The 15734-nt window shown below is 39.2% G+C and overlaps 1 protein-coding gene across 2 annotated transcripts in view; it reads right to left on the bottom strand.

The window, feature by feature from the left end:
• The window catches only part of LAMA3 (laminin subunit alpha 3), a 264040-nt gene that overhangs the window by 22713 nt on the left and 225593 nt on the right, over positions 1–15734 (bottom strand). For both annotated transcript variants that reach the window (XM_088797937.1, XM_088797938.1), the window contains 10 exons: positions 14445–14561; positions 14177–14356; positions 13538–13680; positions 10350–10520; positions 8782–8933; positions 8470–8632; positions 7916–8049; positions 6977–7121; positions 3592–3711; positions 2935–3068 (listed from right to left, as the gene is read on the bottom strand). In XM_088797937.1, the coding sequence (XP_088654063.1) occupies positions 2935–3068; positions 3592–3711; positions 6977–7121; positions 7916–8049; positions 8470–8632; positions 8782–8933; positions 10350–10520; positions 13538–13680; positions 14177–14356; positions 14445–14561 (1459 nt within the window). The remainder of the gene's footprint in view (positions 1–2934; positions 3069–3591; positions 3712–6976; positions 7122–7915; positions 8050–8469; positions 8633–8781; positions 8934–10349; positions 10521–13537; positions 13681–14176; positions 14357–14444; positions 14562–15734) is intronic.

Here is a 15734-nt window from a genome sequence, read left to right as displayed (position 1 = left end):
TACAATGGGAATGTTCTAATCTGTTTCATAGGGCTGTTGGGAGTTTAAATGAGTTAATATGTGTAACACACTCCAGCGGTGCTTGGTCCAGAGCACGGACACAATGTGAGATGGTAGGCTCGGTAACTACCCCCACAGTAATACAATCATTACAATGAGAGCCATTTCTAAAGCAGCTCTTCCTCTGTGGCTGCCTTGGCATTTCCCCTTTGATTTGTCTTCTGGATCTGTCTGGAGCTGAATTCACATAAAACATTAACTTACATGAACCAACTGAAGTCCAGGCCAATATTTGTGCTTCTTAAACAAATGATGTACTAAGAAAAACACAAAGCTGATTTCATTATAAATCCTTAAGGCAGCTCACTTTTCTAAATGGAAGGGTGGCTGCATTCATTTTTACTCAATTCATTATAAACAGTTTAGCTACATGTAATATGCATAAAATTAAATTTTATTAAAGGAAAAGGAAGAAAGGAATCCTTACTGACATTGCAGCACGAGCTTAATTACTTTATAAAGACGGCTTTTTGCCTCAGAAAAGGAGAAAAGTTCATATGAATTCCTGGAGCTTGTCTATTTATACATATATTTAGATCTATTCTCTCTTTCATTTCAACATGTTTTAGACCCATCAAAATCTCCTGATGTCCTTCTTTCCATAAAGTATCGGTCAAAGGAAAAAGGTGGCAGAAAAGAAAAGGGGAAAAGAAAGGCCACTAACAAATACAGAGCACCTATTTTGTGCAAGGCATGGTTATTTTTTCCTCACAATAACCAGAGGGAGATATTTTCTTATCTAACCATGGGCCAAGCACTGCGCTAACTCCTTTACTCTGAATCCTCACAGCCACCCTAAGACAGAGGCAGTGACTATGCCTGTTACAGGGGTAGCAGCAAGGAGGCTGCCGGAGGTTAACTTCCTCAAGGTCATGCGGCAGAAAAGTGGCAGCACTGGGATCTGAGGGGTCAGTGTGTCACACGAGCTAGTGTGACTCGAAGCCCTTGTGCCTTATGCTTACAGAGTTTGTGTGATCACTGCACTTGGAACGATCATGGCTCTTTCCCACAGAACAGTTATCTACAGCAGAGATGTTAAGAGATGGAAGATTTATCTCCACGATTCTTTGGGGGCATTCTTGTTACTCTGGATCATTGAGGTCCACGAGTTCCAAGTCTACTCCAGTCTGCAGGGTCTGAACACACTTGCCAGAGGAATGTGGTTGCATAAGGGTTTAAGTTGCAGTATTCATGTGCCAGTACACTGGGGTGTGTGTGCATACCATGAGCCAATCCATTCACAAAAGCTTAGACAGGTCCCAGCCTGCCGGAGGCTGATTTCAGAGAGCAGTAAGAGCAAAATGTAATCCTAAACCCAGAACTGAGTACTTAGTAAATGTCTAATAGATCCTTGACTGGTTCTTACTTTTCAAATTATCTTTATTTTAATGTCTTATTATTATACCCCGTGACACAATGAGATCGGTCCTCAGGAAATATTTCTTGTTGGTTTGGGACCCTCTGGCATTATCAGAGGTGATTTTCTTCTCTCATGGGAGGCAGATGGGATTGACAGATTGTGACTTCTGACTATAATTTTAAATAAGATCTGGGTCCCCATTCCCGGAAGGTATACTACAGTGAGAGGAGAAAACAGAACACCCACAAATCTCTTGGTCAAAGCTGTATCATTTAGAGATCACACTAGCTTGCTTTGCTCCACATTGCTTAAGCACTTACTGTCTGTAAGGGCCTTCCATTTACGCCAGGGGTCAGAAGGCCTCCCTCCTTTGAAAGAATTGCTCGCTGCCCCTACAGAGCTCAGCTATGGGTTATCAATAAAATTCCTCTGTGCCCACCCAGCCTCCCAGTGGCCCATGTCGGAGGGGTTTTCAGGACTCTCTGGCTCTCAGTTCTTCATCTGTAAAATTCAGAGGTTACATACCATGATCTACAAGGTCCTTCCCAGTTCAAAGCCTCTAAGGAGAAAAGACAGTCACTCCAAACACTATTAAAGTGCTAAGCTTTCTCACCTGCATTTTTGTCTTTTGGGACAACCCTGACAACTTTAAAACAAAGATTAGTGCCTCCTTGCTAAGGATGGACCGATGCTCAAATGCATAAGGATTCTAGAAGGAAGAAACCTTTGCACAACACTTTATAAATCACATCTAGTACTCCTTCCAACTGATTAATAAATTAGAAAAAGAGTTAACTAGTCTTAGATCGCATATAAAAGTAATGATAATCAAACATTCTGGGAGCTCTCTTATCTTAGTCATGAAGCGGTCCTAACCCCTCTGGGTTATCTTCTTTTCGCACATTATCGTCAGCTATCTAAAAGCCTTTTTGGAGGATATCAACAAATTAACAAAATGGAAAAGTTACTTTTAAATACATTCCCAAAATGGTTTTTTTTTACTCATTCAGATTAAGTTTTACTTCTTTTCAAATGAATTTAATTAATTCATGTATTCATTAATCTGAGAAACATTTGTATGCCTTTTCCATGCTCAATAAAAGATAATAGGGCAGGTAATACAGATGTGCCTTTTATTCTAGAGCTGCTTCCTGAAGGCAGCAACCCCAGCTTTCAGTGCCCAGAGCTGCTTGTCAGGCATGGGACCATCTATGTTCACTACCTTTAAGGACCCCAGGGCCTCGGCCTCCATTCTAATTGGTAACATTGTGTTCCTTGTGGTTTCTCTCCTCCCAAGTATGACAGTGGGGGTGGTGCACAGTTCCCTCCCCCTCCCCCATTATCCAGTCTTCACAGCCTATTTTACTCTGTTGACTAACACTATTAATACTGAAAAGCTAACTTTTTGTGTTTATTTGCCATTAGAGTTTAAAAAGGTAAACTGATCAGTAGCAAGCATAACCACAAAGAGAAGCAATCTGCTTCTTTTTTTAAAAAAATACATATCATCTTACCTTTCCCTGATTGAAATTGGAATTCCTCCCAGATAATATGTGTTGAAATCAAATATTTCACCGTCAATTTTAACGTTTTGAGAATTCACTCTTATCAACATAAGTTCCTGGATTTTTCCAATGTTGATTTGAATCTTCAATAAATGACAGATGAGTTAGCGAGCAATGGGAAATAAAAGAATCACATTCACAGTGGTTCAGAGCTATTATATTTCTGTCTTCCTTCAGATTCATTTATATACACGGTAGAAGACTCTGAGCAGCGGCATTTTTGTATAAAATATAATATTAAAATATTTTAATAAAAATGTTTACATTTGAAATTAATCATGTTTTATATATGCCATATACCAGGGGTGCCAAAAAAGTGTATACACATGACTTGTATTCATCTTTTGTTATAGGTATATATTGAGTATTACAATTTTAATATAGTTTTTTCCTTTCTTAAAATGTGTATATATTTTTTTTGGCACCCTCTGTACTTACATATGTCATTATATATGTCATGCCCAAATGTTCATATTTTAAAAGCACATGTCCTTTAGTTAATAACTATAAATCTATCTGGTAACAGAAAAGTGTTTGGGGCACTGTCTTAATTTTAAAGGACGAAAGACCTTTAACAATTCAAGTAAGCAGGCTCAAAGGATATACCAAATGATCTTCCCCGTCGTTTATGAGGTCTTTAACTTTTTTTTCTTGTGGTGGCTCTGAATTCAGTTTGTATCGCACCAGGAGACTGCCATCTTCTATATTTAGAGAGATGAAGCGATCCTAGAGCATGGAAACAACGTAGATTACCAGGAGAATCAACAGAAGAAGAACTTAAGCACTGGAACTCAAGTCACTCTCAAATTACAGACTGCTCTCAGCTCCAGCTGCCTCCTTAATTAAAAGGGACAATAGTGCTGTAGAATCCAACTCCTGGGATGGGTATGATGGTTAAATGTTACAAGTCACGTTAAACATCATACACAGTGGTTGATAAACAAGGACACCAGAAATGCTAGCTATTATCGTGGTTTTGTTTCATAGCAATCTATAACTAGCACGTAAAAATGGAAACCGAAAAGATATAAATCTTTAATATAATGTGAAAACAAGACTGCTACCTTTTGGAGAGAGGTAGGGTCTTACTTAAATGCAGACATTTTCCACTATCTGTTTCCTCAGTTACTACGATGTCTCAGTCTCGTGTGCTGGCTCATCCCCCGTTACCTCCCATTTAAGTGCTGGGAGTTCTTCGGTATCCTGCATAGGTCCCCTTCCTCCCACCAGTCGTTGCCTCACAATCACTGTCATTCTGTTGGCTCCAAGTGAGGTGTGTCCATGAAGCCCAAATGTTTTCCTCCAGTATTTTCAGGGCTAGGTCTGTACATCTGATTATCTTATTGCTATTGGTGGCGTGATGCACAGATACTCAAATTCAGAATGTCTCTAACTGAACTCATGATCTACATGCCTCCCACCTGCTGCCAAGCCAGTCTCTCTGTCCTTCATGCTACTCTCTTTCCTCCTTTCTCTCTCTCACCACTAATCACCTTGCTGAGCCAGCCACAAACCCAGTAGGAGTCATTCTTGACTCTTCCCAGCCAATCAAATCGTAATTCCACCATTTCTTAACTCTCTCTTCTATTATATGTCACCTAGTCTCAGTCACAACTCCTTCAGCTGGACAGCATGCACAGCAATAATACATTGTCCCCCCATGTTCACTCTGTCCCCTCTCAAATCCATTTTCTACAGAATGGTCTTTTGAATATGCCAGTGTGAGCACGTTACTCTCCTTTGCTCTCAGGATAAAGCCCTAACTCTCTAGCAGATGCTCTGAGGCCCTGACCACCCTTTCAGCTTCATTCCTCTGTGGTCCCTCTGCCTCTTTGTGCCCCACACGTGCCACCATTCAGTCCCTGAGTGCTCCCTGCTCTTCCTATGTCTAGGACATCTTCTTGCCCCTCCCCTCACATGGATTACCCTCTCCCCTTCAAATGCTGTCTTCTACTTGTCCTCCAGATCTCAGATTAAGTGTTAAGACAGGGAGATTGTAATGGTGGCACTAAATCTTCTATTTTGAGATTTGCATCTCTGGTATAATTTGATTTGACAAGTGTAATTTAGCTTGGGACTTTTTGAAAGCTTTCTTTTCTTTGCCTCTTAATAATTCTGCTTCCTATACATTTATTATGCAGCTTCAACTGTTCTGTTTACTTCAGCCCAGTGCAGGCCCTGTGACTTGGGAGAGGTTTTGCGTCTGTGTGGGATCCACTCCTGGCTCCAACTTAAATCTACATAACATATGCAAAGGTTGTGATAAGCAGCTTAACCGCACCTTCCCCCACCTCCAACTGCAGGCCAAAGCAATTTACATCCTGGTTAGAAAACATAAAACTTGAGACCAAATAAAGACTCGATGCAGTAGTTTGCAGTAGTTTCCAGCAGACTCTGCCCAGCTGACCCTTCTCTTACTTTAATAAATCTTCCTTTGATATTTCTACCTGACTCGTGAATTCTTTCACTGTCCACGAACGAGCGAGCAGACACAAAATTAAGCATCCTTTGTTCAAGAAATTCTTTACTGTTAAAAATCCTCATTACACCCCAAACTTACCCTTTATATGGCTCCTCACCATTGTGATGAATTAATGAACCAATTAATGAACATAAATTTGTTTAATATTTGTCTTTCCTCTCTAAAGTCCTTGGGGGCAAGAACCATGTCTGTCTTGGTTGATTCTGAATCCCCATCAGGGTGTAAGACACTTCCTTGAACCAGCCATCTCTTTAGTGGAAAGAGGAAGCTGAGGAATTTCTCCCATAGGGCTTGAAGGTTTGCTCTTACATAGTTCCCTGTTGATAAGAAGGCCTCTCTGAAGTCTTCTGCCAGATCCTTATCTATGAGAAAAATCATTCTTTATCTAGATCCTAAACCTTGCCCTTGGAAGCTAGTTAGGGTTCATCACACTCATAAGTAACAGAATAACATTGGTTTACTGAGAGTAATGAGCCATCCTACATAACAGCAGCACTCTAGATGATTTTCTCTTATCTGGTTACTAGCATATTGTATAGTAACTTTTCTTCTAATATAAGTAGTATTTCTGGTTGTTAGTCTCTAAGAACTTCAAAATGTAGCAGTTCTTGTGCTGGAAAACAACTGCCTTGTCCTGAAGATGCTGTGGGACTTCACAGCTCTCTGCATTCTTCTGGTAGGTCGGGACCTTCCCAACCCATCAAAACTGTTCAGCCTTGGAATCTCCAGGAAGGTCGAGACCAACCCCGTAGAGGAGAGTTGGACCAGGCCTGTATTCCCACCTGGCAGGTAGAAGAGTCTGGTAAAATCCCAAGCTCCTTATTAATCCCACATTCTCAGACTAAAGATTCCATAGGCGGATCCATATTTCTCCAGAAATGCTACTTATGGAGCAACTACAGAAGGGCTGTTCATAGGAGCAGCCAACTCCAGGCCCATCGACAAGCAGATGGCGCTAACGATAACTTACAGAGCGCCACTTTGGACTTTTCCAAACTAGTCGATTTTAAAATGGCCTCTAGGAATCTCACCTGCTTGATAACAGAGAAGCTTCCGTGTCTTGGGAAAGCAAGGGTCAGGTTGATAAAGACAACCCCACAGAGCCTGACAAAAATCAGTCCAAGATGCAAAGAGCAGGAGGTGAAACAGTCTAGCTCTCAGAGACCCCAGGAGGTCTTCACATGTTTTCAGGCAGAGTATAAGTCAATTATTAGGCAAACAGTAATTTTCAAAGAATGAAATTGACAATGAGAATAGAATGGGAAAGGGGGCAATTTCTCCCACATTTTGGTGGCATGTTCTCAAATTCCTGATTACTTACTTGTCTTATTAAGATACATACTCCCATCGCCAAACAAAGTAGAATTGGGCCAAGGGAAAGGATGCAGGTAACATTTGCAGGTAATACAGTCTTTCAGATCTAGTTGGTTGTTTAATAACTCAGTTACCCCCAAGGGGACTGATTGAATAGACATATTAGCTAATATTTAGATGCTTATTATAGTTTACCTGGTTTTCCGCAAAAAACAGCAAACCTCTGTCCAAAGTGGTCTGAATTGTCTGTGAAAAGGTTAGGAAGGAAGCCTTCGATTGAGTTGAAACTCGTGCATAGCCTGTGCCTTCAAAATAACTTTTGTCTGACTCTTCCTTTCTCCTGTCAACATGAATCATTATACGTTAGAACATGGCAGCAAAGTATTACCACACAAGTGTGTTTATTGATACGAGATGCTATCTAAAAAACAGCAAAGCACATACAATCTAGTTGTCGTGATTTTTTAAAGAAGAGGAAACATATTTAAAATGTTAAAATGGCTAGCGATTTCTCCTGGATGTTTTCTTATACTCTATGATAAGGAAACCTTAGCTCAACAAAGATAACAGTCAAGAGTCCTTTTTGGAAATATCTATTTAGGCATAGCAGCTGATGAGCTTGAAATGTAAGAAATTGTTAACTTGAAATATAATACTTTTATGCTGAGTAATAAGTACTTAATCTGTTCCATATTAGAATATTCCAAATCCTTTTAAGTAGAGGGAAGGTCAGGAGTTCAAGGCAGAAATTTTCAAATAGGTACAGGTATCAGAGTACCTAGAAAGTCATGGTGTACTTTGTGGACCATTAGTTTTTGGAAATTTACAGTCAATATATATTTGTGTGCCTAAATCAGGTACCGTCTAACACTGAATATTGTGTGGTGGAAAGCACCAAAAATTTAAGAAAGATTTATTTTTTTCAAAATTGAGAAAACCTTATCAATCTAACATTATACAAATGAAGAAAAGGCTGCCATTATCAGATTTTAGGGATGGACTAGCATTGATGCATGAAAGAATGATTTAAGAATTGCTGGCAGCTAGTCACATCAACAGCATCTCACTGGCTATCCTTTACCCGCAAGTTAACAAAATCAGTTATAGAGACACTAGTTTTTAGCTTTTACTTACCTTCTACAAGGCTCTACTTCAGTTGTGTTGAGATTAAAAGTTTTTTTGAAGTTGTACAAGCTCAGAACATTTTCATTGAGATCATCTAATTCAATACAACCTTTGTACGGAGAGAATTTCAGTCTACTAGGAAGCTGAAAAAAATGAAACGAAAATCTACTGATTGAACAAAGCACAATGATCAACTTGATCAAGAAATAGTATGAATCTATCACTTGAATATCAACATAGAATAGGGGTTCAGAATGTGGACCCTGGAACTCAATTCCCTGGCTTTGCTATTTACTAGCTGTACGACCTTGGGCAGGTTATTCAACCTCTTTGTCTATTTCCTCATCTGTGAAATGTGAATAATGATGCTTTTTAAATTAATATACTTAAACCTAGATCACTGCACATAGGACATCCTCAAGTATTAGCTATTATCACTGGATAAGCTTTAAGAATATATAGTTAAATCCAGTTTATACATGATTCATAATTTGAGACATGAGGTCATTGTACCAAATTAAAACTTAAATATTTTCACTCAGTGAAATAACATTTGCACTTACTCTAAAATCAGGTGGGTAACTTCCAACATAAAACACAACATTTTCAGGATCCAGATTCAGGAGTGTGTTGCTATTTCCACTGTCCATGTCATGTAAGTGAGGTGTTTCCGGTTTATTGGATGTGGCTCGTTTGGTGTAATTGAGCTTTGCAAACTGATAAATTCTGTTTAAAAATAAATTAGACAATAAAGCTACATAACATTTTATGCAAAAATGAAAAAAGAAATCAAAGCCATGATATTAAAAATGGGGTTCAGACACAAGTACAATTGAAGTTTAGTGAGTGTAAGTCAGTTTAACTCAGACTTGTACCTCTGAAACTTCACCCGGTCCATAACCGCCTCCTGAGTTTCACTTTCTGTCAAGGTCTGGTCCACTTGGAGTTCAGCCTCGCGGTCGCCCAGGTTGTAGACACACCTGAGCTGGCCGTCTACGACTGCCATGCCGATGTAGTCCCTGGAGGCCTGGAAGTGTAAAGTCCATCTCAGAGCACGTCACACATTGCTTTCTTTCAACTTGCCAGCCCAAGAGAGCGCATTTCAAATCACTAATGGGTTTTATGCAATAAGCCATGAGCAGACAGAATAAATGAGGTAAATCCTTGCACCGAGTAACACAGACAGAACACTTAATTAATAATGTCTGAGCTGTCTTTGCTCATGGTATAGTGTGCTCATTTATTCACTCCCCCATTTGCTCAATCTACAAATATTTGCTGAGCACCAGCAGCAAGATGAAGCAGACGTGGGCTCAGGCCTCCATTAGATTTTAGTCTGGGAAGGGAGATAAGCCGTTTTTGTTCTCTCCATACCATACAATGTTCTCTTAACACGTTGTGCATCCCTCTGTGACAACACCTAGCACCCTATATACTATCACGGTCAGCTACATATGTTATCTTTCTTCCCCGTTAGAATATGAGCATTTTAAGGAGACACAAAATTTTTAAAATTGTGCTAAAATAGATCGTTTAAACCAGTTTGAAATGTACCTTAAGTACATTCAAGAAACACATTTTTGTTTATCATAAATATAGGATGTGGTATTTAGTAGGTAACTGGTATAAATTTGTTGAAGGAATAAAGTAATGTCATTTTGTCATAATACAAAGCAAAAAATCATGACCTCGAAACATGAAAGAGTGATTACTAATAGTGTCAATTTTAGGAATCGTTAATTATGGAGTCCACTAGTGACAGTCAACCATTTCTTACTGGACAGAATTTTCAAAAACCGTGTTTCATATATTTCTTTTCCAGAAATTGTTTCTTGTCCCAATCAGTGATTAACTTTTCCTCTGACAATTAAGTTGAAGAAATGTATTTTAACTGGAGGGATTAAAAGCTAAAATGAACTGTTCATAACGTCAGTAGTGGCTTAAAGAATTTAGAATTATAAAGAGATGGGGCAACTGGATTTCTGATTAATTAGCTAGGAGCGGCTTCATTTGCTCCAGTCCTCATCTACAGATGGTCCCCGCCCCCACAGACTTGAGGAAGGGCTGGGGCTGAACGTTCTGAAGAAGAGAAGAAGGGTCATAATTCTGTGTGGAAGAACTACTGTTGATTTCCATGAAGCCTTAATATTGTGTCCCTGCTCATGTGGGGAGAGAGGCTAACCTTTAACCCCAGGCGTGCATGTTCTCTGGGTACACATGTGTGCCCATGTGTTGGGCCCATCAGGTAAGGCCTCTAATCTGCCAGCAGAGAACAATCTGTGACTGACAAGTCCACTCATAGCACCATAAGAGGTAGTGGAATTTGTTGACATGTTGGTGGGATTTCCTCCTGCTGTGCCAATGGCAGTGACACAGTGCTGTCATGCATCTCAAAAGCTGTATTTTGTTTTAAAAACAAAAGAAATGTCAAAGCAATACTTACATCTTTATTTCCAAGGTACATCACAAACATATTCTCAGTCCCCCCATTCTGTCTTGATTCAGGTCTTTGGAGAAACAAAGAAAGAGACGTGTATCCTTTCAAATCTTCCAGGTCATTTGGCAGCCGGACTTCAACTCCAGATTTACCATTGAACCTCATGGGGATGGCGACCTGCGAGGGAAAGATCTATGGTATTAATCTGTGAGGAAAGTGGGCGTGCTCAGGGTGGTAGATTGTGACTTTGTAGCAACTCCTTTGAACTGTTTCCAAGTTGTTAGGATAAAGAGCAAAAGACTGCGAATGTCTCCTAGGCCTGGATTATGAACTCGTGAAACTGTTTCAGAAGCTGAGTAATAAAACATTTATGTTCTTTCTGTTTTTCAGCCCCCTGATCTTTGAGAAGTGCATTTCATTCTCTGTGCAGAAATATAATCATTATTATAATAATAATCCCAACCCAGGCAGGTTTTGTGTCGATGAGCTAACACGTATGGAAACACTTAGCACGACACCTGGCATATAGTAAATACATGATACAATCAAAAATATTTTTAACTGGCATATAGTAAATACATAATACAATCAAAAATATTTTTAAAGGAGTTTTTTAAGGAACTGTTTCCCATGAGCATATTATATGCTATGGTTGCATTTATTACAGACATTCATTCGTAAAAATGTGTGCATCAAAGCTCTCTAAATTAGTGCTTCTTAAACTATGGTGAAGGAACTTTTTTTTTTTTTTTTGTCTAATCTGTCCCAGACCAAATCTTTTGTAAAATATATTAAAAATTAAATTACTAGAAAAATTAAATATGGAAGGTATTTTTCCACTGATCCCATGCTTGGATGTTGAGGCAATTCAAATTAAAAAGTTTCTACACATTTACTCTCAATTTTGTGCTCATATATAACAGACAAGTAACGAAAGCTCTCTGATGAAAACTGGTCTATGGACCAGCTTGGGTAGCTCTGCATTAAAACAGAAAATAAATATTCTCTAACAAATAACACTCCTGGCATGATACTGACGCCAACTCATCATTTTACCTACCAAGCATTTAACTATTTACGGAGAACCTTGTATGTAGTGGTGGATGGGGCTTAGTGACACATGAGCTATAATATCTCCAAAGTGTTCATGACTGAGCTCCTCTCCCCCACGTGTACAGGCTCATTTTATGCCTCTTTCTTCTACTCACCCTCTGCCCTCCAGTATACCCAAGTTCATCCTGAGTCTTTCCTGGCATGCTCGGTGCTTTTTGTCACCTGGAAAACTACCACTTATTAAAAGATTTTTTTTAATTAAGAAAATATTTCATGAATACAAAAACAGATGGAGAATATACCTGTATATGCAACCATCTTAAGAAATCAAACATTACTGACATTGCTGATGTAATTGAAGCCCCCTGCAGAGCCCACCTTGTCCCCATTCCCCTCTCCCTTTCAGAGGTCACCACTGCCCTAAATTTGGATTCCCATGTATAGTTCCATGCATGTTTATATTTTTACTAAATATTCATTTATCTATAAACTGTAACCAGTCTTATTTGTCATGTTTTAAATATTTTTTATACAAATGGTATCCTGCTGTACACAGCCTACTACAGCTTGCTCTCTTTGCCTCACTCTCTTTTTAGATTTAGCCATATTGATATACCTGGCTCCAGCTCACTCATGTTTATTGTTATATGGTCTTTTGCTGTATAAATTTATCACAGTTCTATCCATCTCCTGCTGATGGACATTTGTTTTTTTTCCAATTTTTTGGTGTGTGGTTATAAGCTGTGCTGCATGCAACATTCCTGTACGTGTCCTTTAGTGACATTCTGAGACTCTCCAGGTAGAAATGGATATTTCCAAGACCCGCATAACACAACTTTTTCCAGCCTCTTAGTCTTATCTGTTCACCAGTTGTCACCTATAGCAGCTGGGTAGCAACCTGAGTCCAGGACTATGGATTAATTATCTGTGTGTCTTCATTACCCAGGAGAGTGCCACATAAGCCAGGTGTCCAAAAGCACTTGCTGATTATTTTTTATTTTATTACTTTCCACTTACATGGTACTGTTAGCCAAGAACTGTTTTACATTAGCTCATTTAATCCTAATAGTCTCATGAGTTCCGTACTGTTATTTACCCTGCTTACAGATGAAGCAACTGAGGCATAGAGAAGTGAAGTGGCTGACACAGGACTCACAGCTCATAAGCGACAGAGCTAGCACCAAAATCAAGGCCGTCTAGTTTAGTTCACCAGCTCTTAACCACTGTGCTATTATACAATTCAACTTTTGTTGAATAAATTAATGAATGAACATAGAAGGGCAAAAGCTAGAAACACATTCTCTTTCATTTGAAAGCATTTGTGGGCATGAAGAGAGTAGTCTCCCCTGCACTATGCCTTATGCTCTTTTTTTTTCCCTGCTAAAGGTTTTATGTGGAGAGTACTTCTTTTTCCTAAAAGAAAAGGCAGCACTCGAGGCTCACAAGAAGTAATATGAGCCAGAAATCAATGACAGTGCCTCTGGGGTGGTGACATTCTGACTTGGTTTTCCAACTTCCTATTTCCAAATACTACATCTCACAAGAGGGTGGCTGAAAAATATATGATATTTCACTAATATTGTGTTAGGGCAAAACACATTGTGGAAGAGAAGTGTCAGGAATTCAAGTAAATAAGGTCAGGTTAAAATGAGAAAGGCTGATGGATCAGTGCTCCAGCGATGGAAAATTGGTATAATCCCATGTTCAGAACACTGCCGGTGCTGGCAGGAACCATTCCTCTATCCCCAATAAAGGTGGATTCCACAACTTTCAAATTACAATAAGAAAGTAGGTCCTGTGTAGTATCATATCAACACATTGTGATCAGAGAACCCTTACTTGAACTTGCAGTAACACTCTACCAGCCGGGGCCTGGAGGACTTTTCTTCTTGTCTGTGTAAACTCACTGGGAAGGAAAGTGCTTCCAGTCCCTGACATACCAGATCATTTAGGAGATGTAGGTGATGTGCACTTTTGAAGGATAATAGGAGGAAATCAACTTTCACATTTCAAGGAACCAAACAATTATGGCAAGAAAGACAACTGGCCCTTGAGTAAGTAAATGCCTTTCCTTTCTTGATGAATGTGGTAACTTATCAAAGAATGAGCCTTGGTGCCTGGCAATGAGGGGACACACCTACCTTATTTGCAGCATCTCTGGCCTGCTGAATTAGCTCTCGTATGCGGTCCACATCGTCAGAGATATTGCCCAGTGGCAACAGCTGTTGGTTGATACTTTCAATCTTGCTCAAAAGATCAGGCAGTTTGTTGGTTAATTTCTTTACTATTGGTGAAATTACAAAACAGAAATTTGTGAGTTGAGAAAAGATTAAATACAGATGTTTTCATTGATAGTATTTGTCAAGTGGTATGTTTGGGTCCCAAATGTTGGACAGGATGACTCAGAATCGGGTAATACCTTTTCTAAATATTTCAGGGATTTTATTCTGCAATCTAGATATCAAATCATCTTTCTTGACCACTATAGAAAAACATAAGTCTTTGTTTTTTGATTCTTAATATCAATCACAGTGCAATACCTCTTGGTTCAGGGACCTATACCTCCACTCTATAAAAGAGAAAATAAACAGCAATGTTAATATGTCCTACCAGGTCCTTTTAACTATTAGAATACCCATCCTCTGAATTTGTTATGTGAAGCTGTTTTCTAATACTTTAATTTCCAAGGTTAGACTTTACTGGGGAAGAATTTAAATTGACCAAAGCACATAACAATGGAGAAAATGGACAATGTGTCCTGGTCCAAGAACGTCTGGTACCTGAGTTATCCGCATCAGTAAGAGCCTTGTTGAAGTCTTCACTCTGTGTGCTCCCATAAGTATCCTTAAGTCTTTCCACATCTGTCTGAATGGGATTGAGCCCATCTAGAACCTCATTTGTGATGTCATTGGCACTTCTGACCATACTCTTTGCACTATTGATCATACCGCTGATGTCATCTAATGCACATACAAATAGGGAGGTGTAAGTATCTAAAATGTTGGACAAAATAAGCTAAGTACGGTGGTGGGTTCAGGAGATGCTGACCTCTCTCTATCCCAAGAAGATGATCGCGGATGGCAGTGATATTGGTATCCATCACCTCTTTCTGAACTGTCATACTTTCCAGAGTTTGCTGTAGGTTGTTCAGAGCTGGACTGATTTCTAAAATAAAAGATAGCATTAAGAGGCAATTACTCTGTGGATTTTGATTCTGCATTGGTATTGGTAGCTCCCGGAGTAGCCAGTGTCTACACAGCATTGAGCAGACCTGTGCTTTAGGGGTCACGCCTCTGCATGTGCCTAGACCCACAACCCCAGGGTGCTCTGTGTACAGAGGTCAGGAACATATCAGAACCTGTGGTACTAGGCTCCTTGGAAATGCACATGAAGAAAGAGAGGGGCTTAATAACCTAGCAGAAGGCTTAACTTCCACTCCGTTCAGGACAGAAGTCTCCGCCCTGTAAAGAAAGGGATGTGTTTGTCTAGTTCAACTGCACTGCTATGTCCCAGCCCAAAGTGCCATGTCTGGTATTAGTCGGGGCTTAATATTAGTACATATTTATTGAATGAATGAATGACTATAGGAACAGATGAACAAATGAATGAATAATACAGAAAGGATGGCTCTTCAGTCAGAGTATAAGAAAGGAATGTTGTTGCTAGAGCTTCATCCAAGCAAACACACACACAAGTAGGCATCGTTTGTTTCTGTTCATTTCCAAACTGACACATTTAAGGAAATTCAGTGAAAGGAACAGAGTTCACAGACATTCCTAGCAGATAATATTGACACTTTGGGGTCATGGAAAATGACCAGTGAATGCTTTAAGACCAAATTGATAATAGATGGCTTAAATTATGATCCCAAAACTGGTTTAAATAATGTAGACTAAAAACGTTATGATCTGTCTATGCGGAATCTAACAACAACAACAAAAAGCTCAGAGAATAGATTGGTGGTTGCCAGATGTGGGGGGGTTGGGGGTTGAGAGAAATGGGTGAAGGGGGTCAAAGAGTAAAAAGTAAATAAACAAATAAATAAATAAATAAAGGTGGTAGAAAACAAAAGAAAAAATAACAATGTAGTTTGCATCCTAAGTCTGTTTAAAACACTTCACCTTAGCTCTAATTTTATAAAGGGAGCAGATGTCATACAAGGAAATTTCAATTCTTGACATTTTCTAGGCAAATGATTATATGTTAATGCATATTTTTGTATTTTGTTTTTCATGTATTTAATTTAAATACATACATACATACACACATAGATAAATTTATTATTGATGCAAAAGTAATTGTGGTTTAAATGGTTAAAAATAGGCGCAGCTGGTTAGC

The sequence above is a fragment of the Rhinolophus sinicus genome, chromosome 4 (assembly GCF_057876585.1).
Source record: "Rhinolophus sinicus isolate RSI-liver-muscle chromosome 4, RSI-T2T, whole genome shotgun sequence".
NCBI classification, from domain to species: domain Eukaryota; kingdom Metazoa; phylum Chordata; class Mammalia; order Chiroptera; family Rhinolophidae; genus Rhinolophus; species Rhinolophus sinicus.
Note: the sequence above shows the minus strand (reverse complement) of the source record. Positions and strands in the feature narration are given on the sequence as shown.